The sequence below is a fragment of the Melanerpes formicivorus genome, unplaced genomic scaffold, assembly GCF_026170545.1.
Source record: "Melanerpes formicivorus ecotype bairdi unplaced genomic scaffold, bMelFor1.0.p_v2 SCAF_15, whole genome shotgun sequence".
Lineage (NCBI taxonomy): Eukaryota > Metazoa > Chordata > Aves > Piciformes > Picidae > Melanerpes > Melanerpes formicivorus.
Window position 1 is genome coordinate 9,771,213 of NW_027142367.1, and position 25,377 is coordinate 9,796,589.

Below are 25,377 nucleotides of genomic sequence, written 5' to 3' on the forward strand. Positions count from 1 at the left end.
CCACATTTCATTAGCCTGCTGTGACAGATGACCATCAGCTGGGCTTTAACCATGCTAGGGACACAGATGAACCCGTGACTGCTTTGAGTACTCATAGAATCATAGAAGGGTTTGGTTGGAAAGGATATTTAAAGCCCCCTGCAGTCAGCAGGGGCATCTGCAACTAGAGCAGATTGCTCAAAGCCCCATACAACTTGACCTGGAATGGTTCCAGGGATGAGGCATCTACCTCCTCTTTGTGCAACCTGGGAGAGGGTCTCACCACCCTCGCTGTAAATAGTTTCTTCCTTCTCTCTAGTCTATATCTCCCTCTTTTAGTTCAAACCACCATCCCTCGTCCTGTCACAATAGGCCCTGCTCTAAAGGCTGTACCTAGTTTTCTGGTCTGCCCCTTTTGGTACTGAAAGGCTCAGAATGATCATCAAGTCCAACCATTAATCCAGTGCTATCAGGCCACCACTAAAGCATGCCCTTCAGTGCTACAGCTACACAGCTACAATTTGTCCAGGCATGGAGACTCCACCACTGCCCTGGACAGCCTGCTCCAGGCCATGACAACCCTTTTGGGGAAGAAACTATTCCTAATTTCCAAACCTAATCCTCCCCTGGTGCAACTTGAGGCCATTTCCTCATGTCCTATTGCTTCTTCCTTGGGACAGGAGGCCACCTCCCATCAGATTGAGGAGGAATGCTGGAAGCTGGGCCATGACCCTCCCCTGCACCCCAGAGAGCTGAAACACCTTGCCAAGCTTTTTAAACCGAGAGATTCAGACTGGAGAGAAGGATGAAATGTGTGACACTGAGGGTGGTGAAGCACAGAGAGGTGGTAGATGGCCCTAATGTACAGCAGGGAAGAGTTACCAGCAGGGATTATAGTACAAGACCTGGTATCTTCTGCAGTGTAATCTGCATTCTTCCCTTGAAGCATGACTAAAAGAAACAACTGGTAGTACCAGCAAGTGGTGCAGTGCCATTATTGACTGCCTTGCCTTGCTTGCCTTCTCAAAGGTAATTTTGCTCATGTAAGAATAATTCCCTAAAATTCTCACTGTCCTGATTGCTTAGGGACACATATTTCATACCAGTTGGAAAAACACAGAATCCCAGCACGGTGAGGGTTGGAAGGGATCTCTAGAGAACATCTAGCCCAACCTTCCTGCTCAAGCAGGGTCACCCACAGCAGGCTGTCCAACATCACAATGCCCAGGTGGGTTTGAAGACCCTTCTCCTTCTCTGAAGGAGACTCCACAACCTCTCTGGGCCTCCTTCTCTTGATCCCTGCTTTTAAAGCTATGGATAAGTATTAATTATTCATATTAGATCTTTATTAGTATTAAGTTAAAAACACTTAACTCAAACCAGCTGACTCCTTCCTTTTAGAAGCAAAACACTGAAGAACATCACAAAGCTTTATCACATACTTTCTTAGCTTGACTTCATCTCTGAATGTCTCCAAGAGTGTCTTTTCCATAATTTCAAAACTCATGTAGGGCAGAAGACAAAAAAAAACCCAAAAGAGCCTGCTGAAAGCAAAGCTTTCATACAAGTAGGTCACAACCAGCCCTGGGCATTTAGTCATTAACACCTACTTCAGAATGTCCAAAAGCCTCAGGTGTTCTGGTTATGAAAACAAACTGAAGCAGTACATCTTTTGAGAAATATTTTTTTTCTAGCTGTATCACTGTTGATCCTGATGCCTTCTCAATCTATCAGATAAGCCACAACCTGTAGTAGCTCAGCTTTGGGGTTCTTTATTGTTTTCCTCCTGAATGACCACTCTTTTTTCACCACAGGTGTAGATGGGTCAGTCCTTGAGAAAGGCTCCATGAGGTGAATTGGATTTGCTATAAAAACCCATCCCAGAAGTTCCCTTCTGTGCCTAAGGCAGCATTTGAGTATAAAGCTTGTGGTACCTTTTTGCTGACCAAAAAAATAAAGGGCTTCTCCTGTTAGAAGGTAGGTAAATAAATGCCTAATTAAATTTAACTTATCTAACCTGTATTTTTGCTCTTAAAGGAGCTGTAGGTGTTACACAAGTGTGCTGTGCATGGAGAAATAGCTGTTACTTCCTCCTAAAAGGGTTGGAAAAGGATGAAGAGTAGTAGGACTTTCTGGGAGGATAGTAGATGGAAAATGGTGGGGTCTGAAAAATTTTTTGTGGTGGGGAGGGTTAAATGCAACCCTTGGATACAAAGAGCCTAATTGCTCAGTATGTTTGGACTGTGGCTTTTTATGATGGTGCTGCATTGTGCTTTATGACCCTGTTTTTTTCCTTCTGAAGGAATCTCCCTTTACACCGTGCTCCTTGAGGTATGAAATGTTTTATAGTGCTGTCTATTAGTGCTGGCTTGGAGAGCAGGAGGGAGCAATCTGCTGTGAGGCTAGATGATAAATTGTTTGGCTCTCGCTTATTTTAAAGCTCTGTTCTTTGGTATTTTTGGCTGTGTCTATTTGTGATGCTGTAATGATTTGGTGAACTCCAGAGGAGCAGGGCCCAGGCTAGTTTGAACTGGATCTGGATCCTCTTTGATAGAATAATAAAATCATAGAATGCTCTGGAGATTGCCTATTCGACCCCCACCCCCCGGCTGAAGTAGGGTCACTCTCAGCACAGTGCCCACGATCACAATGTCCAGGTGGGTTTGGAATCTCTCCAGAGACTCCACAGCCTCTCTGGGCAGTCTGCTCCAGGCCTCCAACACACTCAAAATAAAGAACTTTCTCCTCAAGTTCAAGTGAAACCACCTGTTTCCTGGTTTGTGATTGTTACCCTTTTTCCTTGAACTTACTGATAAGAGCTCAGCTCATTCTTATGACCTCACTATTTAAATGTTCATATGCATTGAGAAGATTCCCTCTGCTTTTCTTCAAGCTGAGCAGCCTCAGGTCTCTCAGCCCTTCCTCCTCACAGCTGTGGCCCAGTCCCTTCAATCTCTGTAGCTTACAATGGACTGTCTCCAGTGGCTCCCTGCCTCTCTTGAACTGGGGAGCCCAGAATTTGGCCCAATATTCCAGATGTGGCCTGACTAGGGCAGAGTAGATGTGGAGGAGAACCTCCTTTGACCTGCTGGCCACACTCTTCTTAATGCACCCCAGGAGACCATTGTCTTTTTGGCCACGAGGGTGCATTGCTAGCTCATGGTGAACTTGTCCACCACCACTACTCCCAGGGCCCTTCTCAGCAGAGCTACTTTCTAGGAGGTCAACACCTCACCTGTACCAGTGCAGGGGGCTTTCCTCTTGTTGAACTTCATGAGGTTCTTCTCTGCCCAGCTCTCTAGCCTGTTTAGACCTTGTTCCGTGGCAGCACAGCTTGACAGGGTGTCAGCCACTCCTCCCACTTTGGTATCCTCAGCAAACTGGTGGAGCGTGCCCTCTGTTCCCTCACCCAGGTTGTTGATCAACAAGTATTTTCTTGAAGGGACAGAGATGGTCATAAACACATTTCTCCTATGTAGCTTATTTGTTTCTTAATTTTACTGATGTTTGTCTTTGGAGCAAGTTGGTCTCCAATGCCATCTTACTGTTTTGTTCAAGCCTCCTCCCTAAGATGTACCTCTTCAGTATGCTGGGCTATGCTGGTGTTGCCTTTAAAGACATACACCTTGAATAATGACCTGAGTCTAAGGTTATTATCAACTGATAGAAGCCTAATAAGTAACCACCAGTGGGAGTAGTGAATGACAGAAGTGTCACATTTATACGTGACCTCTGTCTATGCTTTAGTGGTTGCTATCGTGATGCAGTTTGAAACAACAAGGCAATAAAGGTTCTCTTAGCTTTGGAATGTGGTTTTGATAACATCTTCAGGATGAATGTGGTGTCTGCTGAGACAATGCTAGGTCAGTAGCTTTGAAGTGTAGATCACCTCTCTTGTTTGCCCAAGAGCAACACTGGTAAGGCAGGTATGCCTTGTTCTGGGAGTACTGGTAGAATGCCTGAGGGAGGGTAACCTGGTGGCTGGGAGTATTTCATCACCCTTGGGGGATGTCTTATAGCTCTACAGCTTTGCTGAGGGACTGAGGAGTACTGCTTGGGTAAGCTGAAATGTGAGGAGATCCCCTTTGTCCCTCACTCGCCTCAGGCTGCTGATTCTATCTGGTTAACCTGAGAGCCTGTCTGGGATTGCTGTTCCATTCCACCTATGGAATAACCATCTGCAATCCAATTTATCTTTTTCATTTGGCTGCACAGTAAACATCCTGGCTTGGATCAGCAAATGTGTGGCCAACAGGATCAGGGCAGGGATCATCCCCCTCTACTGAGCACTGGTGAGGTCACTCCTTCAATACTGTTTTCAATTTGGTCCCTGCATGCCAAGGAGGAGATTGCCCTTCTCTGGATATGCTCTAGCACTTCAAAAAAGCTGGTGAAAAGGTCTAGTAAAGAGCAGCTGAGGGACCTGGTGTGGTTTAGACTGGAGAAAAGGAGGCTCAAGGGAGACTTTCCAATCTCCTTTCAGAAAGCTGTAGAGAGTGAGGTGGATGTTGGTTTCATCTCCCTGGTAATAAACTATGGGACAAGAGAAAATGGCCTTAGTTTGTGCCAGAGGTTTAGCTTGGGCAAGAGGAGAAATTTCTTCCCCAAAAAGGTTGTCAAGCCCTAGAACAGGCTGCACAGGGCAGTGGTGGAGTCACCACACTTGGAGAGATTGAAATAACATATAGATGTGATTCTTAGGGACATGTATCCCTTAGTGGTGATCTGGTAGTCCTAGGTTAACATTGGACTTAATGGTCTTTAGGTCTTTTCCAACCAGAGTGATTCTATAATTTCAAGTCTGCTGTGACTTTAGACTAATTCATGGCTTTGGGTGATGCCTTAAAGTGGGAATCAGAAGGGAATAGTGGGAGGGGTGGAAGTGTGGTTCAGTGGGTCCTTCACAGACTGCTGACAGGGATAAACATGCACTGTTTGCTCTTTCTTTAGAGATCCTTTTATTGCTGAAAGGAACATATGGGTATCTAAAGGGTTTCCACAGTTAAGGAATGAATGAGCTGATTTATCCTGTAATGCTGATAGATATCAACAATCTGTAGAAGCAAAATGCATGTTTAGGTTGTATAAATATATTTTTGTGTATATGTGTGTACAAGCTGTAGCTGGAGGCTCTTGTTGCCATATATTGAATTCTGAAAAGCTTCCATCTCCCAACCCAGAGCATGTGTTTTATAACTCAAGGCCCTTTTTATTAATCATGGGTTTTGTGGCCTTCTTTATTCCTCACTCTGATGTTCCACATAATGGTGCCAGACTGCCTTGAGATGTTGAAAAGTCTATCAAAAGACAATTTTTTTTTTTTCTATAAGACTTCATTCAAAGAGATTTATCCTCCTGCAGCTCTGTTCCATGTATCCAAATATGGTCTCATGAATTTCAATAGATCAACTACAGCTGATGTCTCTTCTTGATCTATTTGAATTGCTTCTGAAGCTTTTGTCTCCAAGCTGGTGGTGCAGCTGTTTGCTCATTCAAGGCCCAGCTTCTGAAGTTCTGGGATTATTCATAGAATTCTTTTGGATGGAAGAGGTCTTCAAAACCATTGAGTCCAACCTAAGACCACCGTGGCCATTAAACCATGTCCACACGTTTCTTGAATTCCTTCAGAGATGGCAATTCCACCACCTCCTTGGGCAGTGTACTGCAACGTCTCTAAAGTGGTTCTAAAGCTTCTAGTTACAAGTAATTAATGATAGCTCATTCTCAGCACAGATTTAATCCACACCAGGATTTTGGTAGAAAGATTAAATTGTGTGTGTGTCTTTAAAATTGATTTTCAGAGTAGTTGTGGAATCTCCTCTGGAGAGATTCCAAACTCATGTGGATAGGTTCCACCTGAACAGGAGAAGAAACTTCTTTGCTGTGAGGGTGCTGGAGCCCTGAAGCAGGCTGCCAAAAAAGGTTGCAGAGTCTCCTTCTCTGGAGAGATTCTTAACACGCCTGGACATAGCAATCCTGGGCAACCTGTCGTGGGTGACCCCTCCAAAAGTCCCTTCCAACCTTCACCAGTCTGGGATTTTGTCAGAAGCTGAAAGAATAAAGGAGATGGGACAGCTTCCATAACTGTGAATGATATTATGCCTTACTCTGCAATTAATTAGATGTATAGCTATGTATCTTCTCTCTTGTGCCTCCTTCTTCACACAGAAAGGTGATTTGCTGCTTCCTGAAAAATCCATAATAAAGACAAAATAACTCCTGTAAATAATCTGGTTTTTTTTATCCTTCATTTGAGCAGTTAATTAAGCATATAGTGTTGTTTCTCCTTCTGGTGACAGAATAAAACTCAAAGCAGTTGCTAAAGAAAGCATTGAGTCTATACACATGCTGAATGTGTGTTCCACAAATAGAGAGCAATTGCTTATCTTGTAGCACTGGGTAATATTTTTTTCTTCTCCTGTGGATGCTTCTGAGTAATAGCCTTGTCAGAACTTCTCCAGAAACAAGCTTGCAGTTTCAAAAGTTCCCATTTCTTTGTTCCCCAGAGGACCTCATCCAATTAATACTGTAACTTCCTTTTATTTTTCTGCTGCAGTTTCAGCTTCTTGATTGCATATATGTAGCGTCACATGTTGGGTGGGGGTGGCTGGCCCACGGAAGAGCCTCCTCTTCAGTGGGTATCCAACATCTCTTCAAGAGACCTGCAGAAAATTAGTAATTAGAGAATTGAAATTACAGCATCATGGAATATTATGGGTTGGAAGGGACCTTTAAAGGTCATCTAGTCCAAACCCCTTGCAATCAGCATGAAAATTAACTAGATGAAACATCTTCAAGATGCTTGTTTGACTAAGAGTGTAGTAAGTACCTACAATAGTTCTGACACGCTGCACAAGCCATAGTGTGTAAAACTTGTTTGCATAATACATACACAGAGCTGTTATTCCTCCCTGAAAGGATTTTCTAGCAAATTAAGATAAACTCCTCCATGAATGAAATCTTATCTTCCAGGCTTGTCTTTTCTTTGAAGGCTCAAACATAGTCACAAAATACCATCAAAGCAGTTAATTTGCTTCTGCTTTACTCCGGCATTGGCAGGTCTGTCTTAATGGCTCCCTAATGGCTGTCATCATAGAATCAGGGAATGGTTTGAGTTGGAAGTGACCTTAAAAGATCATCTAGTTCCAATCCCCCTGCCATGGGCATGGGCAATTCCCAACTAGGCCAGCTTGCACAAGGCCCCATTCAGCCTGGCCTGAAATGCTTCCAGGGACGAGGCATCCACAGCTTTCCTAGGTAACCCATTCCAGTGTCTCACCACCCTCATAGTAAAGAACTTCTTCCTAATATTCAGTCTAAATCTACCCAACTCTAGTTCAAAAGCATTGTCCCTTGTCCTATTACCATAGGCCCTTATAAATACAGTGCTCTGTCCAAAATCCTCCTGTCATTTAGCTGTCAGCCTGTAACTTCTGATTCTAGGTATATTGTGTGGTTTAGTCAGACATGGTGTAGTAGCAGACTAAATCTGTGCAGCAAACTTGAATTTTCTTTTGGTAGCTTGCTAGGTGGCAGGCAGAGGTGACCTTTCTCCTGTCTTCCTACCAGATCCTTCCCAAACACATTCCAAAATGTGAACTGGTAGTGTGCTTATAGCCCAGAACCAGCTGTGTCCTGGGCTGCATGGGCAGCAGTGGGGATGGAAATGATTCTGTACCTCTGCTCAGCTCTGCTGGGACATCACCTGCAATGATGGGTCCAGTTCTGGTGTCCTCAGCACAGGAGAGACATGGACCTCTTGGAGCAGGCCTGGGGTGAGGCAAAGTGATGAGAGGGCTGGAAGCCCTCTGCTATAAAATTTGAGGTTGTTCAGCTTGGAGAAGAGAAGGCTTGAGGGTGACCTTCGTGTGACCTTTCAGTACTTAAAGGGACTGAGAAAGAAGATGGAGATAGATGTTTACCAGAGCCTGTTGTGACAGGTGATGGGTTTTGGCTAAAAGATGAAGATTCAGACTAGAAAGAAGTTGTTCACACTGAGGATGGTGAGAACCCCGTCCCAGGTTGCCCAGAGGTGGTTGATGCCCCAACCATGGAACCATTTCAGGTCATATTATCTGGGGCTCTGAACAACCTACTCTAGTTGCAGATGTCCCTGCTGACTGCTGTGAGGTTGCACAGAGGCCAAGGATGATGAAGGGACTGGAATATCTGTCTTATGGGAAATGCTGAGAGACCTGAGGCTGTTTAGCCTGGAGAAGATTGAGAGGAGATCTATACTCTCTGGAGATCTCTTCTAACCCCTACCACTCTATGATAGGTTGAATGGTCATCTTGGCAGAGTGAATAAAGGATCTTCAGGGATAACTGTTTTCTTCATACCCTTCACCCTGAGGATAAAATCACTACTATTTTTTTTAAACAGCCAAGTATCTCAATTGCTTTTGCTCTGTCTGATTCTCCCTGTTTGCAGGACACAAAGGCAATGTAGGAATCAAATGTAGCTGATAGCTCAAACGTAGTTGACAGCTCATCATTACATAATGGTTTAATAGTGATGCAGTGTGTGGTTTCAGTTTGGTCCAACTTTTGTCATTAATTCTGGCTTTAATGCCAGACTAGGCCCCTCACTACAAGAAAAACATTGGTTTCCTGGTGCAGGGCAAGCAAAGCTTGTGAAGGGTCTGGAGAATGGGTTTTATGAGGAACAACTGAGGGAGCTGCAGTAGTTCAGTCAGAAGAGGAGGTTGCCCTCTACAACTACCTGAAAGGAGGTTGTTGTGAGGTGGGGGTTTGTCTTCTACTAGTATCAGGTGATAGAATGAGAGGAAATGGTCTGAAATTGTGACAGGGGAGGTTTAGGATGGATTTTAGGAAGAATTTCTTCACAGAAAGAGTGATCAAGCATTGGAACAGGCTGCTCAGGGAACTGGACTCACCATACCTGGCATGTGTAGACATGGCACTTTGGGATGTGGTTTAATGGTCATGGTGGTGTTGGGTTGATGGTTGGACTCTCTAATCTTAGAGGTATTTTCTAGCCAAAATGGAGGATTCTATGAGGAGCTGACAGTTCATCCTTACATGATGGTTGAAGAGCAATGTATTGTGTGATTTCACTATGGTCCAGCTTGTTGTCACTGTTTTTGATTTTGACACAGGATGCAGGATTCTTGTGCTGGATGGGGCTGTGTCTGTAATAGCATGTGCTGCTTTGGGAAGTGGAAAAATAACCCCTCTTCTGGTGCTGGAGTGTTAGATACAGCCTTTTTGTCTAAATGTAGCGAGCAGATGAATGTGAAATCTGAGAGGAGATTTGCCAACTGCTATCTCCCTTATTTCTCTACCTCCATATGTCTTTCCACTGGCTGCCTCTTACGTCATGGTTTTCATCCCCCGGCTCAGACGCTTTTCTATCATCTGGGGAAGAAGTATCTGTGTTCCTCTAACAGAAGGCAATGCATAATGTGAGCTACTTATTGAAATAGAAGCATATTTTCTTGGACTGTACAGAGACGTTTGTGTGTGTGTTGGGATTTTTTGCTGAGCTCTCCTTTGAGCATGCAGGTAGGGAGGATGGTGGGGGCTGGAAAAAACATCTCTTTGATATCTGAAAAGATCTGCAGTCCCTCAACACAGGGTGAGCTGCAACAGGAACATGACTCTGCAGAAGCATCACTTTGCATGGCAGAAAAAATAATCCCAGTTGTGACTCAGTGTTTTACATACACCAATACACAGGCTTGTGTTTATTTAAACATGCCCCAAAAGCTCCAAATAAATATCCCTGAGGAGGTAACATCCATATTTTTAAACCTTATTGGAAAATATTTGGGTTTGGAGGCAGGTAAATATTGTTACACTTGCTCCAGCTGAAGAATGGGAAATGCTGTTTTAGCAGTGCTGGGGATAAGGACCTGGGAGTCTGGTGGGCAACAGGATGACCACGAGACAGCAAATGTGCCCTTGTGGCCAAAAAGGCCAATGGCATCCTGGGGTGCATCAATGACTGTGGCAGGCAGGTTATGGGTGGTTTTCTTCCCCTCTACTCTACCGTGGGGAGGCCACACCTGGAGTACTGTGTCCAGTTCTGGTCTCCCTCTGTCCTTTGTGCTGGGTTACACCCATCCTGGATGGGGGCTGAAAGAACCCACTCCCCAGGTGGGCAAAAGAAACTTCATCCTGGTGGGCAGAGAAAGACTTGTTTTTCCCCCCTCCCAGGAGGAGGGGTCCTGTGGGTGAGAGGTAGTCTATTCCACTCTCCCTTCCTGTCTAGCAAGCCTATAAAAAGGGAGACAATCCGCTGCTGCTTCCCTCTTTCTTGCATTGCGGAATTGAGACTGGTCAGCTCCTGCCTGCTCCCTGCACTGACCACACGGCTGGGGCCTGCTCTCCAAGCTGCATCTACGCTTTCTAAAGGACTGAGTCCACTTGTGTCCAGGGGAATACAAGGCCCTCTAGGCTTGCTTTTGTCTATTTTCCTATTTATCCTTATGCCTTACCTTGTGGACCCTCCCTGCTATTGCTATATATGCATTTTGTTCAAAAATTTACCTCTTCTACTTCCAAACTGATTCCAGGCTATTTCTTTCATACGTTTACCTCCTCCCTTTACTTTTCCATTTTTTCCTTTCCTTACTGGGGAAAGGGAGAGGGGAGGAATCTCAATCTGTTATCATTTGAGATTTTAAACTCCAGTAAAGGCTCAAACCAGCACATTCTTAAACTGGGACTTGCTGGAGAGGATACAGCAAAGGGCTACAAAGATTATTAAGGGACTAGAACATCTCATTTATGAGGGAAGACATCAAGTTAGGGTTTTTTTTTATCTGGAAAAGAGAAGACTGATGTGGATTTCAAATGCTTGAATACTTCAAGGTTGGATGTCAGGAGTATGGGGCCATCCTTTTCCTAGCTCTACCTAGTGACAAGACAAGGGGTAACAGGCACAAACTTGAACATAAGAAGCTCCATCTAAACATGAGGAGGAACTTTAAGGGTGATAGAGCACTGGAAGAAGCCCAGAGAGGTGATGAAATCTCACTCTCTGAAGACATTCAAAATCTGCTTGGATGTGTTCCTGTGTGACCTTTAGGTGAACCTGCTGTGGCAGGGGGGTTGAACTCAATCCCTAGAGGTCCCTTCCAGCCCCTACCATACTGTGTGAAATGCTTCAAGAGGAAGTAAAAAAAATAATCATTCATCAGAGTTGAATTTGTGAAGAAATACTTAAGCTAGTGACTTAAAACTTACTCAAACACCAAAACCATGATCTCCTCACACTGCTTGACTTCTGCATAACCAAAATGAAATTCCAGCTGATATTCGTTATCCAAGAGCTGTAAACCAGGCCTTGTGCAATATATGGTCTCGATACCAGTGACTCCCACCATGTCTTTTGGGCAACTGGAAGTCTGGCAACAAGTCCCTGCCCATGGCAGGGGGGTTGGAACTAGATGATCCTTGTGGTCCCTTCCAACCCTGAATGATACTATGATACTATGAACTAGCAGTCATGGGGGTGTTGGGTAGGAGGTTGGACTTGATGATCTTGGAGGTCTTTTCCAACCTTATTGCTTCTGGGATTCTGTGAAGGCAGTTTGGGATTAAAATATCTTTATTTAAAGGACAGATGAATTTATAGATGAATTTATGTGTGTTTAAAACAGCAGGCTCATTTTAAAACAGCAGTTTTGTTTCCCTGAAATAATCTTCAGTCACCATGCAAGTAAAAAGAAATTGCATGTGGTTAGTTAGTTATTTCTTTATTGATGACGTGTGAGATGTTTTCTCTAGTCCTTCAGCTATGCCTCTTTGGAGAGGAATGTTCCAAGTTTTTCCTCTGGAGGTCTTCAAAACTTGCCTGGATGTGATCCCTCCCTGGAAAACCTGTTGTGAGTGATCCTGTTTTAGCAGGGGTCCCTTTCAACTTCTGCCCTGCTGGTTTTTGTGATCTCCAGAAGCATAGTACCTGCCTTCAGCACCGCTTGCATCCCAGACTACTGGGGCTGAAGTGGGCTGGATGCTATAGGATGATCAGATGTTCTTCTGTAGATGTTCTCTTGCTGCAGAGGTGACGGATGCCCTGGCTGTGCTATGTTCTGTGCATGTCTAAAATTTGAATCATAGAATCATTTTCATTGGAAGAGACCTTTCAAATCCAACCATTAACCCAGCACTACCAGGTCACCACTGCACTATTGTATGGAGTAAGGAGGTCTCCCCTCAGCCTCCTTTTCTCCAAGCTAAACAACCCCTCAGATGGTCCTCACCGGGCTTGTGCTCTGGACCCTTCACCAGCTTTGTTTCCCTTCTCTGGACATGCTCCAGCATTTTAATGTCCTCCTTGGAGTGGAGGATCCACTTCTAGGTGAAATAATGTTATCCTGAGTCCTTTCACACTCCTTGTCTGAGTAGTGCAGGGTTTGAAAGCATGTGAAATTACAGCTTGTAGTAAGGGCTGAGCTGTTCAGGTATGGTTCTTTCTCTCTCTCTCTCTCTCTCTCTCCAAAGCTGGGTAGTCATTCACTTCAAATGGAGACTTCTAGATATGCATGTGTACTTGGAGAGTAATTTGTTTCAAAGGAGCAAATAATCTCTGTTTGTTTTTCCAAGTGGTTATGAGTCTCTTAATAAGAGCCATTAGTTTGCTGAGCAAATCCTTTAGGCTGCTGGCAATCACCACTGCTGGAGTCCATCAAAAGCAGAAGCTGAGGTGATACAATGCACTGTAGTTCTGAGTAAAGGTTATTTCCTTAATTGACAGCTGGAAAGCAGGCACTTGAAATATTCTGGCTTGTGAAATATTGCTGAGATAATGAACATGTAGAAGCATGACAAGAAACTGTCCATGATGGAGTAAAGAGGTAGCAGCTGGTCTGTACTCTATCAAAAGTGTGGATGTAGGCTTTGGTGTCAAGCTGACAGCGTTAAACATTGTCTTAACATACAAGCTGCTTTGGAATGAAGACAGAAGCACTTAAAGAAGAGACATCCATTCTACATACAGCTGGCTTGGTTTGTGAGTGCTTCAGACCACCTGGTGCCAAAGGGTGATAGCAGTGTCACATCTGGCTGAGCTGGTGGTAGCTAGGGATGTACAGGTGTGGAGAAAATTTTGTACCAGAGCTGGGGCTTCCCAAATCAGCCTTGGTTTTAGCCCTCCCACCCTCTGAGTGAAGGCTTAGGTAGCGCTCCTGTGAAGGAGTAACAAAGGCAGGACATGCCTACAAGACACAATGGTGAGCAACCTTCTGTTGTGTGTAACCTCATCCTTTTAAACTATTGCTTCAGCCCCAGTATTTACATAGAATCAGACTGGCTTGGGTTGGAAAGGACTTCTGAAGGTTTTCTAGTCCAACCTCCTGCAGTGAGCATGGACATCTTAAACTAGAGCAGGTTGCTCAGAGCCCCAAGCAGCCTGACCTGGAATTATTCCAGGCATGGGGCATCTACCTGGCAACCTGGGCCAGGGTTGAACCACCTCTATTTTAAACAATTTCTTCTTTTGCTCTAGTTTAAATCTCTCTTAGTTTAAACCCATCACCCCTTGTCCTGTCACAACATGTCCTCCTAGAATGGATTGTCCTCATCTTTCTCCTAGGACCCCTTTAAGTATTGAAAGATACTCATGTCTCTGAAGTGATTGAATCTTACCTTGTCAAAGATCATTTGCTTGCATAAACGATGAACCTACTCAATCACAGTGATCTCTAGTATGTGCTGATTATCTCCTGCAATTTATCTGAAGTTTATCTTGTTTTATTCAAGGGAACATAAAGATGTGCTTTGAAGTGCAGACTGGCATGGCTGAATTGATTGCACCTTAACTGAGCTGGAGATAATCAAGGTCAGCCTTGATGGGGCTCTGAGAAATCTGCTCTAGTTGCAGATGTCCCTGCTGAGTGCAGGGGTGTTAGACTAGATGAACATTAAAGATCCCTTCCAACCCAAGTCATTCTATGAACTTTGCTTCACCCAGAGCAGGACTGCAGCAAGGCTGACAACTTAAACCAGCTGAGAAAGTTCAAAGTATATGCCTCTGACCCCTAAAAGATTAGTAGGACATCAAAGATAATTGCTACTTTACAGCTGCTTGGAGACCTTCAATAAGGTCAAGTGTTGAGTGCTGCACTTGGGCCAGAACAACCTCCCATGATAATGCAGGCTTGGGGCAGATTGATTGGAAATCTACTAGGTGGGGATCTGGGGGTGTTGATTGATGGCCAGCTGAATGTGAGGCAAATGTGCTCAGGTGGCCAAAAAGGCCAATAACATTCTGGCTTGGATCAGGAACAGTGTGACCAGCAGGTCTAGGGATGTCATTGTACCCCTACACTAGGCATTGGTGTGGCCACAGAAGTCTAGCTGTGTTCAGTTTGAGGCCCATCATGACAAGAAGGACATTGAGGTACTGGAGGAGCAACAAAGCTGGTTAGGGACCTGAACAAGTCCTAGGAGGAATGGCTGAGGGAACTGGGCTTGTTCAGTCTGAAGAAGAGGAGGCTGAGAGGAGACCTCATTGCTCTCTACAACCACCTCAAAATAGGTTGGAGGCAGGTGGGGGTTGGTTTCCACTCACATGCAATAAATGACAGGATGAGTGGAAATGGCCTCAAGTTGTGCTAAGGGAGGTTTATGTTGGAGGAGAAATTTCTTCACAGAAAGGGTTGTGAAGTATTGGAACTGGCTGCCCAGGGCAGTGGGGGAGTCACCATCCCTGGAGGGATTTAAGACTGCTGGGGAAGAATGTGGTTCAGTGGTAGTAGCTTAGCAGTGGTAGGACTGTGAGCACCAGGTGAGTGGTTGGACTTGATCTGGAAGTTCTATTCCAACCTCAACAGCTCTATGGTTCTATGATAATGTGAAATGATGACTGGGACACATTTTATGGCTGTACCAGGCTTTGCTGCAATGGGGTTGTGGCAAAAAGGTTGCATGATTTCAGCCAGTGTAAAGAAAGTTCTACAAACCCATCCTGAACACTGTGTTTGATCACTAGAACTCCCAGGGGAAGATGCAGTGTTTGAGGGAAGATGGTTTATCTTGCATATCTAATGTCACTTTTAATTATAAAGCTTTAAACAATGGCTAATAAAAGCAAGCTCCACACCATTGTTTAAAAGCTAATAACATCATTCCACTTGCCTTTTCCACCAGGTAGTGGTGGTCTTTGACACCGTAGTAACTGTTCCACCTGTCCTGTGTACTAAATGCCAAAACTCGACCCCCATATAGATATGTTAATGGTGGGTCATTAAATACCAGTCAAGCCTTCCTTATCTTTCATCTGTGCTTGGGGAGCAATTCATTCAGTGTGGTCTGACCATGTACTGAATCCTAATGAGCCAAGGAAAAAGTATCTCTGTAAAGGATGTGCTTCCTCTGCAAAGGGTGGGTGTAGCTGTCTTTCCACCAAACATATATATTCATAGAGCTGTGGAATCACAGATTGGTGGGGGGTTGGAAAGTACCTCTGGGGATCATCTACTCCAGCCCCCCTGCTAAAGAAGTGTCACCCACAGAAGGTTGATGTCCCAGCAGGTTTGGAATCTCTCTAGAGAAGGAGACTCCACAACCTCCCTGGGCAGCTTGCTCCATGGCTCAAGTACTCTCAAAATGATGCCTTTCCTAAGATGTAGTTGGAACATCCTACATTAGCGTTTGTGCTTGTTGCCCCTTGCCCTACCTCTGGGCACCACTGAGAAGAATCTGGCTCCATCCTCTTGCCCCCCACCTCTCAGCTATTGCTCAGCACTGGGAAGATCCCCTCTCATTCTTCTCTGCTCCAGGCTAAACAGCCCAAAGTTTCTCAACCTTTCCTTCTCATAGAAATGGTCCAGACACCTCACATTTTGCTCTCTACAACTACCTGAAGGGAGGTTGTAGACAGGCGGATGTTGGTCTCTTCTCCCAGGCAGCCAGTACCAGAACAAGAGGACACAGTCTCAGGCTGCACCAGGGGAGGTTCAGGTTGGATGTTAGGAAGAAGTTCTATACAGAGAGAGTGATTGCCCATTGGAATGGGCTGCCTGGGGAGGTGGTGGAGTCACCATCATTGGAGGTGTTCAGGAGGAGACTTGATGGGGTGCTTGGTGCCATGGGTTAGTTGTTTAGGTGGGTTGGATTGGTTGATAGGTTGGACACGATCTTGAAGGTCTCTTCCAACCTGGTTTATTATTCTTATTTGCTTATGGTGGGGGTTCCCTGGAGTCCCAGGGGGGTCCCTGGAGGCATTCAACTCAGGCTTGATGGGGCTCTGACCAGCTTTATCTAGTTGGGGATATCCCTGCTGACTGCAGGGGGGACTGGCCCTTTAGAGGTCCCTTCCAACCCAATGCACTCACAGGACTTTGGAATCATAACTACACATTTATATTGGGTTTCCCAGACCAGTGCCAGCAAACTTTCATGTCCCTGTCACACCATGGAGGAGTTTTGTGACCTACCTGATGGAGCAGATCTGTGCAGAAGCTGTTGTCAGAACTTATTTTCTGCTCAGGGAGGCAGCAGCAGACATCAATGTTGAGCTACCCAAGGCAGTGTTACCCAGTCAGCAGTTTCTCATGGCACTTCCCTGAAGTGTCAAAATGGTTTCTGCGTAGAAGCAAATGCTGCTTGGCTTCCAGGGTTTGTGTGGTGTGATGGCTTAATGCTGACAGTGCAGTCAGTTGATCAAAGAGAAATTGTTTCACACTAGAAGCTCAGAGCACCAGACTTTAATTCTGTATTACCCATGGGGTGTTTGATTCCTGTAAGACTGAGTGGGTGGGAAGCAGCAGAAGTCTGCCTTGCATGGGAACTTGTTGAGGGTAGACAGTTACTTGATGTTGTCACCGGGGCTCAAAGGCTTGGCCAAGCTTAGAGTAGAGAGGTACAGGGATCTGGGGGAAGCTTTAGGAGCTTTCAGGAATGCTAGTAGCACTTGGGATCTCCATCTGCTTTTTCTCTTCCACAGGTGCTGAATTGTTTGAAGGATCAAGATGCTACCAACTCAACAATCACCAAGGAGTTCAGGTTGTACTAAGTAAAGAGAAAAAAATCCTGAATACACAGTCCTTGACTTGACAGCCACACAATGGCTATAAGGACTTTCAAACAGAGCTGCAACTGTCACCTAGCCATCATCACACTAATTCTTTTTAGGTGGTGGCATTGCCACCAGAAAATGTAGCAGTAGAGGTGTGCATAAGAAACAATAGAGAGCTGGGTCCACTTCTGGAGTCCTCAGCACAGGAGAGACATGGACCTGTTGGAGTAGGGCCAGAGGAGGCTACAACAATGATTAAAGGGCTAAAACCCCTCTGCTGACAGGACAGGCTGAGAGAGCTGGGATTGTTTCACCTGGAGAAGAGAAGGTTCCAGAGAGATATTCTGAAGATATCCCAGGAATTAAAGGGTGCCCAGAAGGAAGCTGGGGACAATATTTTTTGTCAGCCTGTTGTGACACAACAAGGCATGATGGGTTTAAAATGAAAGAGGGAGATTCAGGCTGGAGAGAAGGAAGAAATTGTTTAAAATGAGGGTGGTGTGACACTGGCCCAGCTTGCTCAAAGAGGTGGTGGAAGCCCCATCCTTGGAACTGTTCTGGGTCGGGCTGCCAGGGCTCTGAGCAACCTGCTCTAGTTGCAGATATCCTTGCTGAATGCAGGGGGGTAGAACTAGATGACCACTCAATGTGCCTTCTAACCCAAACCATTCCATGACTATATGAAAAATACAGAGGTTCTCCAGCAGTGGAATGATTGTGAGGGATTCTCTGGCACATGCCAATATTTTTCTTCTTTTCCAGCTCCTCACTTGGACAGTGAAGATGTGACATTGATGGCAGAGTTCCCTTTTGTCAAAGCTGATGTCATGGAGGTATTTGAAAGTAAGTTTGCTTCTGTGTCAGAATGAAGTGCCATCCTAGCATATCCCTGATTAAACTCTCATCCAGAAGGACAAAGTCTTCTGTTGGAGCCCAGGCAAAATTACCATGGGTAATAGCTGGTTTTATAATTAGTTTATGACCATAGTGCTTCATCTCCAGGGGTAGGATCTATTTCCAAGCATTTGGTCTCTTACATTTAAATAAACCCCCAAACTTCATTAGTCTTTTTTGCAGAATCCCAGCATGGTCAGGATTGGAGGGGATCTCTGGAGATCATTTAGTCCAACACCACCCCCACTCCCCACTCTTAAAGCAGTCACCTACCCAGAATCACAGAACATTAGGGGTTGCAGGGGTTGCCTGCATTAGGAATAGTGTGGCCAGCAGGAGCAGGGAGGTCATTGTGCCCCTGTACTCTGCTCTGGTTAGGCCGCACCTTGAGTACTGTGTCCAGTTCTGGGCCCCTCAGTTTAAGAAGGACATCGAAACACTTGAGCGTGTCCAGAGAAGGGCAACAAGGCTGGGGAGAGGCCTTGCACACAAGCCCTATGAGGAGAGGCTGAGGGAGCTGGGATTGTTTAGCCTGGAGAAGAGGAGGCTCAGGGGTGACCTCATTGCCCTCTACAACTATCTGAAGGGTGGTTGTAGCCAGGAGGGGGTTGGCCTCTTCTCCCAGGCAACCAGCACCAGAACAAGGGGACACAGTCTCAAGCTGCGCCAGGGGAGGTTCAGGGGAAGTTCTTCACTGAGCGAGTCATTCGGCTTTGGAACCGGTTGCCCAGGGAGGTGGTTGAGTCATCGACCCTGGAGGCGTTCAAGGGGAGATTGGACGTGGCACTTGGTGCCATGGTCTAGTCATGGGGTCTGTGTTGATAGATTGGACTCGATGATCCCCGAGGTCCTTTCCAACCTAAGTGATACTGTGGACCTCAAAGGATCATCTAGTCCACCCCCCCTGCCACAGCAGGATCACCTAGTGTAGGTCACACAGGAACATGCCCATGTGGGTTTTGAGAGTCTCCAGAGACTGAGACTCCACAACCTGTGGGCAGCCCATTCCAATGTTTTGTCATCACCACAGTGAAAAAGTCTTTCCCTGTGTTCACATGGAACTTGCTGTGCTCCAGCTTGCACTCATTGCCCCCTGTCTTATCATTTGGCATCACTGAGAAGAGCCTGGCTCTGTCCTTCTGACACTTGCCCTTTGTACATTTATAAACATTAGTGAGGCCAGCTCTGTCTCCTCCAAGAGGTTACCTCTCCTGGAGCAGGTTGCTCAGGATTGCAGTGTCATCCTAATGCCCCACAGGAAAACATTGGCCTTCTTGGCCCAGGAGGACACTGCTGGCTCATGGTGAACTTGCTGCCCACCAGCACTCCTAGGTCTGCAGAGCTGCTTTCCAGCAGCTCAGCCCCTCACCTGGACCAGTACAGGGGGATTATTCCTTTCATGGAGGGGAGAAAGCTGTACTACCTATGGTTAGACTGTTCAATGTTTAAAATATTTAGGTGATGTATTAAACTTTAAGTGGTGTGGTGGTGTGGGGCTTGTTTTATTTCTATTTAATTTTGATGGCTTGTTTTTTTTTTAATGGATGTGGGTTTTGTGAGGGTGGGGAGAGCTCTGGTGTTCCTGGAAATTTTTTGAACAAATGTTTTGGTTGTCTTGGAGAGCAGATTTGTGGAAAAATAGCTCTGCCTACATCTTTGCAGCTTCAGGGGAGAAACTCGGTGTTGCCATGGCTTGGAAGGACCTGAAGCTAAGGCAGGTCATAACCTAGGGTCTGAAGCATTTCTCCTCAGAGACGAGTTCTGCTTGGCCTATAGAATGTAGCTGTTCAGTGGTTCTTTAAAGTGGCACTTCAGCACAGCTGGATCTATTGCATCCAGAGTGCTGCACTGACTAATGAAGAAATGTTTTTTGCTCTCTGGGTTTCTGGAGAGTTTGCCTCTGAAACAGGTAGGAAAAAAATAAACCCATTTGGGCTTCAGTGCCTTGTTCACTTCTCTCCAAACAGTATGGATAAGAAGAGCGTCTTCTCTGCAACCTCATTGTAGAGGAGAGGGAGGAAACAAGATAAAATTATAGAATCCCTTTGGTTGGAGGAGACCCTTAGGATCACAAAGTTCAACTGTTAACCCAGCATTGCCAGGTTACCATGAAGCCATGCCCCTCAGCACCACATCTCCATGACTTTGAAACCTCTTCAGGGATGGAGACTCTGTCGCTGCCCTGGGCAGATTGATCTGTTTGACCTAGTTGGAGCTCCCTGTAGTGAGTCAAACTGCAGGGCTGAACTATAGTAAGTAATTCTGATAGCTGTTTGTTTGTTTGTTCCCCCCCCCTTTGCTTTGTAGTTCCTTTAAAGAATGAATTCAAGCCCCGAAGAAAGAGGAGGAGGATCTTGGAGAATCCCCAGCCCGCAAGAAGAAAGCTTCGTCGCAGGCTGAAGGTGGCAAAATGGCAGTCGTGGAAGAGAAGGCATCAAGAGATGGTCCAGGAGCAGGTTCAGGGGGATGAAAATCCTGAGGGAGCTCAGCAGCTCTGCTCACCAGTACAGCTGGGGCAAGGAGGAGACTATTTCCCAGCAGCACAGCTGCTGCCTCCTGATCAGCAGCCCCAGGAAGAGGACAATGTCCATGCTCTGATGCAGAGACAGACAGTGCAAGGAGGCATGGCCCCAAACAGGGGACCACAACAAAGGAACCAGGGGTGGGAGACACTGGAGGTGACAGTGAAGGTGCAACCAGAGAAGGTGAGCCAGAGGTGGGAGTCTCCAGAGGTGACTGTGCAGGTGCAGCCTCAGAAGCCAAGCCCAAGCTGGGTGGCCCCATCAGTGACCACACAGGTGCAGCTGCAGCAGCAAGGCCAAGGAACCCAAGTAACAGTACAGGTACAACCACAGGTACAACAGCAGGGACAAGGTATGGCTGGCATCAAGATCACTGTGCAGCTGGGCTGTAACTCAGAAGAGGTAACTTGGCTCCAGGACCAAGGTGAGGAAGTGACAATGAATGGAGAGCAGCTGACATCAGAACAAAATCAGGGAGAGCAAGTGGCAAGGTCTGAAGTGGAGAGGGAATTGGCTGAGGTGAAGCTGGAGCCCCAGGGGGCTCCAAGCCAAAAGCAGAATCAAGGAGGGGTGACAAAAGCCCAAGAGGACCAGAATCAAGAAGAGGAAAAAGCAGAATTGGTGGCACTACAGCAGATCCAGGATGGAGACACAGCAGACCTGAATGGGATGATGACAGAGGAGCAGCTGCAGGATCAGAGCCAAGAGGAAAAACAGCCAGCAGCAGACCTGCCCCCACAAAAGGAAGGTCAAAGAGCTACAGAGATGAGGCAGAAGCAAGATGATGCCCAAGAAGGACCTATGGGGATGGTAAAAGACCAGAAGGAAGACCTGGGACAAGAAGTGTCTAAGAAACATCCACGAGAGGCTGCAAATTATTTTGTGGCTTTTCCAATAACAAATGATCAGGTATATTGAAAGAGCTGTTCTAGCAAAACTAAACCCTTCAATGTAAACCTCAGCAGAAGTTTTAAGTTAACTTGTTTTTGAAGCTTAAGAAGCCAACAGTGATCAAATTATGCTCCCCTGCATGAAGTGGTCTATTGGATCTGTCTGGGATGGAGCTAACTCCTCTGTAGAAGCCCTTGTAGCTGCTGTGCTTTGTATTTGTAGCTAGGACAGTATTGAGACCACACCAAGGTTTTAACTGCTGTTAGGGAAACACAACAAAATTCCCATTGCTTTTTCTGTAAGGTATGAGTGGATGTCTCTCCTCAGACACAGATTGGTAGGGGTTGGAAGGGACATCTGGAGTCATCCAGTCTAACCACCACTGCTAAAGCAGGGTCACCCACAGCAGGCTGCCTAGGATCACAATGTACACGGGGTTTGGAATCTCTCCAGATGTGGAGACTCCACAACCTCTCTGGGAAGCCAGAAACAGGGCAAAGAAGTCTCTTTGGCTCAGATGGAACCTCCTGGGTTCCAGTTTGTGCCTGTTACCCTTTGTCCTGTTGCTGGGCACCACTGAAAAGATACTGGCCCCATCCTGTCAAAGGACATTGAGGTGCTGGTGTGTATCCAAAGAAAGGCAAGGAAGCTGGTGAAGGGCCAAGAGAACAGGTATTGTGAGGAATGGCTCAGCAAACCTGGGGTGGTTTAGCCTGGAGAAAAGGAGGCTGAGGGGAGGCCTTCTCACTCTCTACAACTCCCTGAAAGGTTGGAATGAGGTGGGGGTTGGTCTTATCTCCCAATGAACAAGCAATAGGCCGAGAGGAAATGGCCTCAAATTGCACCAGAGGAGGTTTAGGTTGGACGTGGGAACAATTTCTTTTCCAAAAGGGTTGTCAAGGCCTGGAACAGGCTGCCCAGGACAGTGGTAGAGTCCCCATCTCTGGAGTGGTTCAGAAGCTATGTAGATGTGGTGCTGAGGGATGTGGTTTAGAGTTGACCTGGCAATGATGGGTTAATGGTGTGACCTGATCACTTTTTAAAGTCTCTTACCACCAAAACAAGTCTATGATGATAGTTTTCCACCCAACAGAGACAGTAACTACTTTGTATCAGATAGCATGAGTAGAATGGAGAAGCAGCATACAAATTGCTTGAATTATTAATATTTATGATAGTTTTGCATCTTGAGGTCTCCTTTTACAATGCAAATGTGGAAGGCAAGCCCCAAACGCTAACTTGTATGAACGCAGTGATAACAACCCTCAGCTACCAGCTTCTGCTGGAACTTCATGATGATTTTTTATCCAGTGAACCCAGCTGATTTTGCTTGTTGCAATATATAACTTGATTCCTTGATACTCTTTTTTTTCTCCTAGCTTAGGTTTCCATGAAGCATCTGGCATGACTATTTACACTGCTGAAAGGCAGTAATTAAGTAGGATGGTTCTAGCTGTTGTACATCTCCTTTTCTCTCCCTTTTCTCCAGTGTGACAAGCAGCTGCAGCAATGTGGTTTGCTTTGGCAGGCTGTTGAGTTGTGTTTTTACCTTCTTTAAGTGTAGAAACTCTAAGGTATGATGGGGAAGTTATGGATGCCTTACTCTTGGTAGGCCATTATTTGCTCTGGCTTTGTCTCCAATGGAATAATTGCTGAAGGTTATCTGGAGGATGGCCTCATGTACCTTTCAGTGGTTCCTGGCTTTTTGAGAGGTGAACAAAAGTGCAGAGCACATCAGGAAGATAAATGCCAGGAAGAGAAAAGGCCTGTGTAAGCTGGAAGACAATGTTGGCAGAGGGACAAATGGGTATGAAGTGGGCATGGGATAAATCAGGGCTGGAAACTAGAAAGTTTCCTGCCATCTGAGGAATGAGATCATGGAACAGCTTGAGAAGGGACGTGAATGCTTAACTTAGTCTGCTGAGAGACCTGGAGCTGTTTAGCCTGGAGAGTAAACTGGTAAACTGCTCCTCAATATCTACTGAGTGAAGGTCAAAAGCATGGGGCCAGATTAAGTGATGCTCAGTGATAGGACAAGAGACAACAGGCACAAACAGGAACCCAGGAGGTTCCATCTGAACATGAGGAAGAACTTTCCTGTGAGTATGCCAAAGCCCTGAAGCAGGCTGCCCAGAGATGTTGTGGAGAGATTCTCTGGAGAGATTCCAAACCCTCCTGGATGTTGTGATGCTGAGCAACCTGCTATAGGTCCCCCTGCTTGAGCAAAGGGGTTGGGCAAGATTATCTCCAGAGGTCCCTTCCAACCACAGCATGATGGGGTTTTAATGAGATTGGAGTGTCTTAGCATATGACCTGTGACCATTTTCTTCACAGCTCTATGGATGCCCTTTCCCTCTTTCTACTTCTCTCAGTTCTGTTCTTCCAGATTTCTCTGCTCTCATACCAGCTTTGGTAATCTGGCAGCTCTGATGTTCTAATGCTCCATCACCACTACAGGAAAAGATTTTTCTTGTGCTTAGGTGAAACACCAACTCAGAAAACAGCTTGTTTACCCAGTAGATCTGTTTGCTATTGCAGTTTCCTTGTCAGAAGAGACATCAGCTTAATCTGTGATCAAACTTGTAATCAGAAAATGGCATGAGATTAATTATAGAAATGCTATTCAATTTCCACAGTCTATTAACAACTGACAACTCCATGAAGACCTCATTAATATTTACAAAGCACTGTGAGCTTCGTTTTAATGTGCCTGGGGTCAGATTTTAGCCCTACTTGAAGATCTATGGCTTATATGAGAGGTATGGGTTTTGGCTTTAAAAAGGGAAACAGATCAATCAATGGCTGAGAAATTAACTTTGCAGTTGAAATCGTTCCGGTATACCTTGCCCAAGCATCAGAACAAGATGGGACTCAAGTTGCACAAGGAGTGGTTTAAGTTGGACATGAGGAACAATGTCTTCCCCGAAAGGGTTGTCAAGACCTGGAACAGGCTGGTCAGGGAGGTGGTGGAGTTCCCATCCCTGGAGGAATTAAAAAGCCATGTAGATGTGGTGCTGAGGGACATGGTTTAGGGGTGAGCTGGCAGTGCTGGGTTTACGGTTGTGCTTCATGATGATCAAGTTTTTTCCAGTCTGGGATCTTGTGGGGTGGGGGTGGAGTATTCTGTGGATCATGGATTTTCAACCTGAGTTGCATTTTTGGATGGATTTGGTTTCAGCATTCTGAATTCTTCCAGTGATAGCTAGTTGCTATCAAATGAACATTTCCCTGTCTCCTTTACTGCATTGCAGATTTTGGACAGAATTGAAGATGTCCAAGAGCTCATATTCACTAAGGAACCTCTCCTGCTGAAAGCTTTTCTTCCCATTCAAACTATGCACCTTACTCTAATAGTAGCTCACCTGGGAACAGAAGAGGACATCAAAAAGTAAGGATCCTGCAGAATTCTAGTGCAGCTAATTTTTTCTCATAAGCATAGTAACCTTACTGCTGCTGTGAGTAATTATGTTGTAGTAGAGCCTACACTATTTCTCTTGAGCCTTCTTGATTATTTCGTGGCTTGCTCTGCACCTGTGAGGAAAGATCTTAAAGCTACATGTGATGTTTCAGAGCCTGACCCTTTTTTTGTGTCTGCTGTGGGGTGACAAGAGAAAGCAAGCATGGCTGCAAATGGCCTCAAGTTGCAACAAGGGAGGCTTAGGTTGGATATTAGGAACAAACACTGTCCCGAAAGGGTGGTCAGGCGTTGGAAGACGTTGCCCAGGGAAGCAGTGGAGTCACTGTCCCTGGAGGTGTTCAGGAAATGCATGGACGTGGTTTAGTGGGCATGGTGGTGTTGGGTTGATAGTCTTAGAGGTCTTTCCCAACCTTAACAATTCTAAATAATATTTCTGCTGTGTTGCTACCATAAATTAACTCAAGGGATATAAAGTTGCCTGAGTTGCTGCCTTCTGAGAAATTTCAGAATCCCAGCATGGTGGGGGTTAGAAGGGACCTTTGGAGATCATCCAGCCCAACACCCCTGCTAAAGCAGGGCACCTATAGCAGGTTGCCCAGGATCATAATGGCCAGGTGGGTTTGGAATCTCTCCAGATAGACTCTACAACCTCTCTGGGCAGCCTGCTCTAGCACTTCCACAGCAAA

The 25,377-nt window shown here is 45.7% G+C and overlaps 1 protein-coding gene across 1 annotated transcript in view; it reads left to right on the forward strand.

The window, feature by feature from the left end:
* The first annotated feature begins 1,890 nt into the window (after positions 1–1,890).
* LOC137445776 (uncharacterized) overlaps positions 1,891–25,377 on the forward strand; it is a 41,552-nt gene continuing 18,065 nt past the window's right edge. The window contains exons 1-5 of the mRNA XM_068147767.1: positions 1,891–1,956; positions 16,895–16,953; positions 17,729–17,809; positions 20,168–21,291; positions 24,525–24,661. Coding sequence (XP_068003868.1) covers positions 16,920–16,953; positions 17,729–17,809; positions 20,168–21,291; positions 24,525–24,661 — 1,376 coding nt within the window. The 5' untranslated portion in view covers positions 1,891–1,956; positions 16,895–16,919. The remainder of the gene's footprint in view (positions 1,957–16,894; positions 16,954–17,728; positions 17,810–20,167; positions 21,292–24,524; positions 24,662–25,377) is intronic.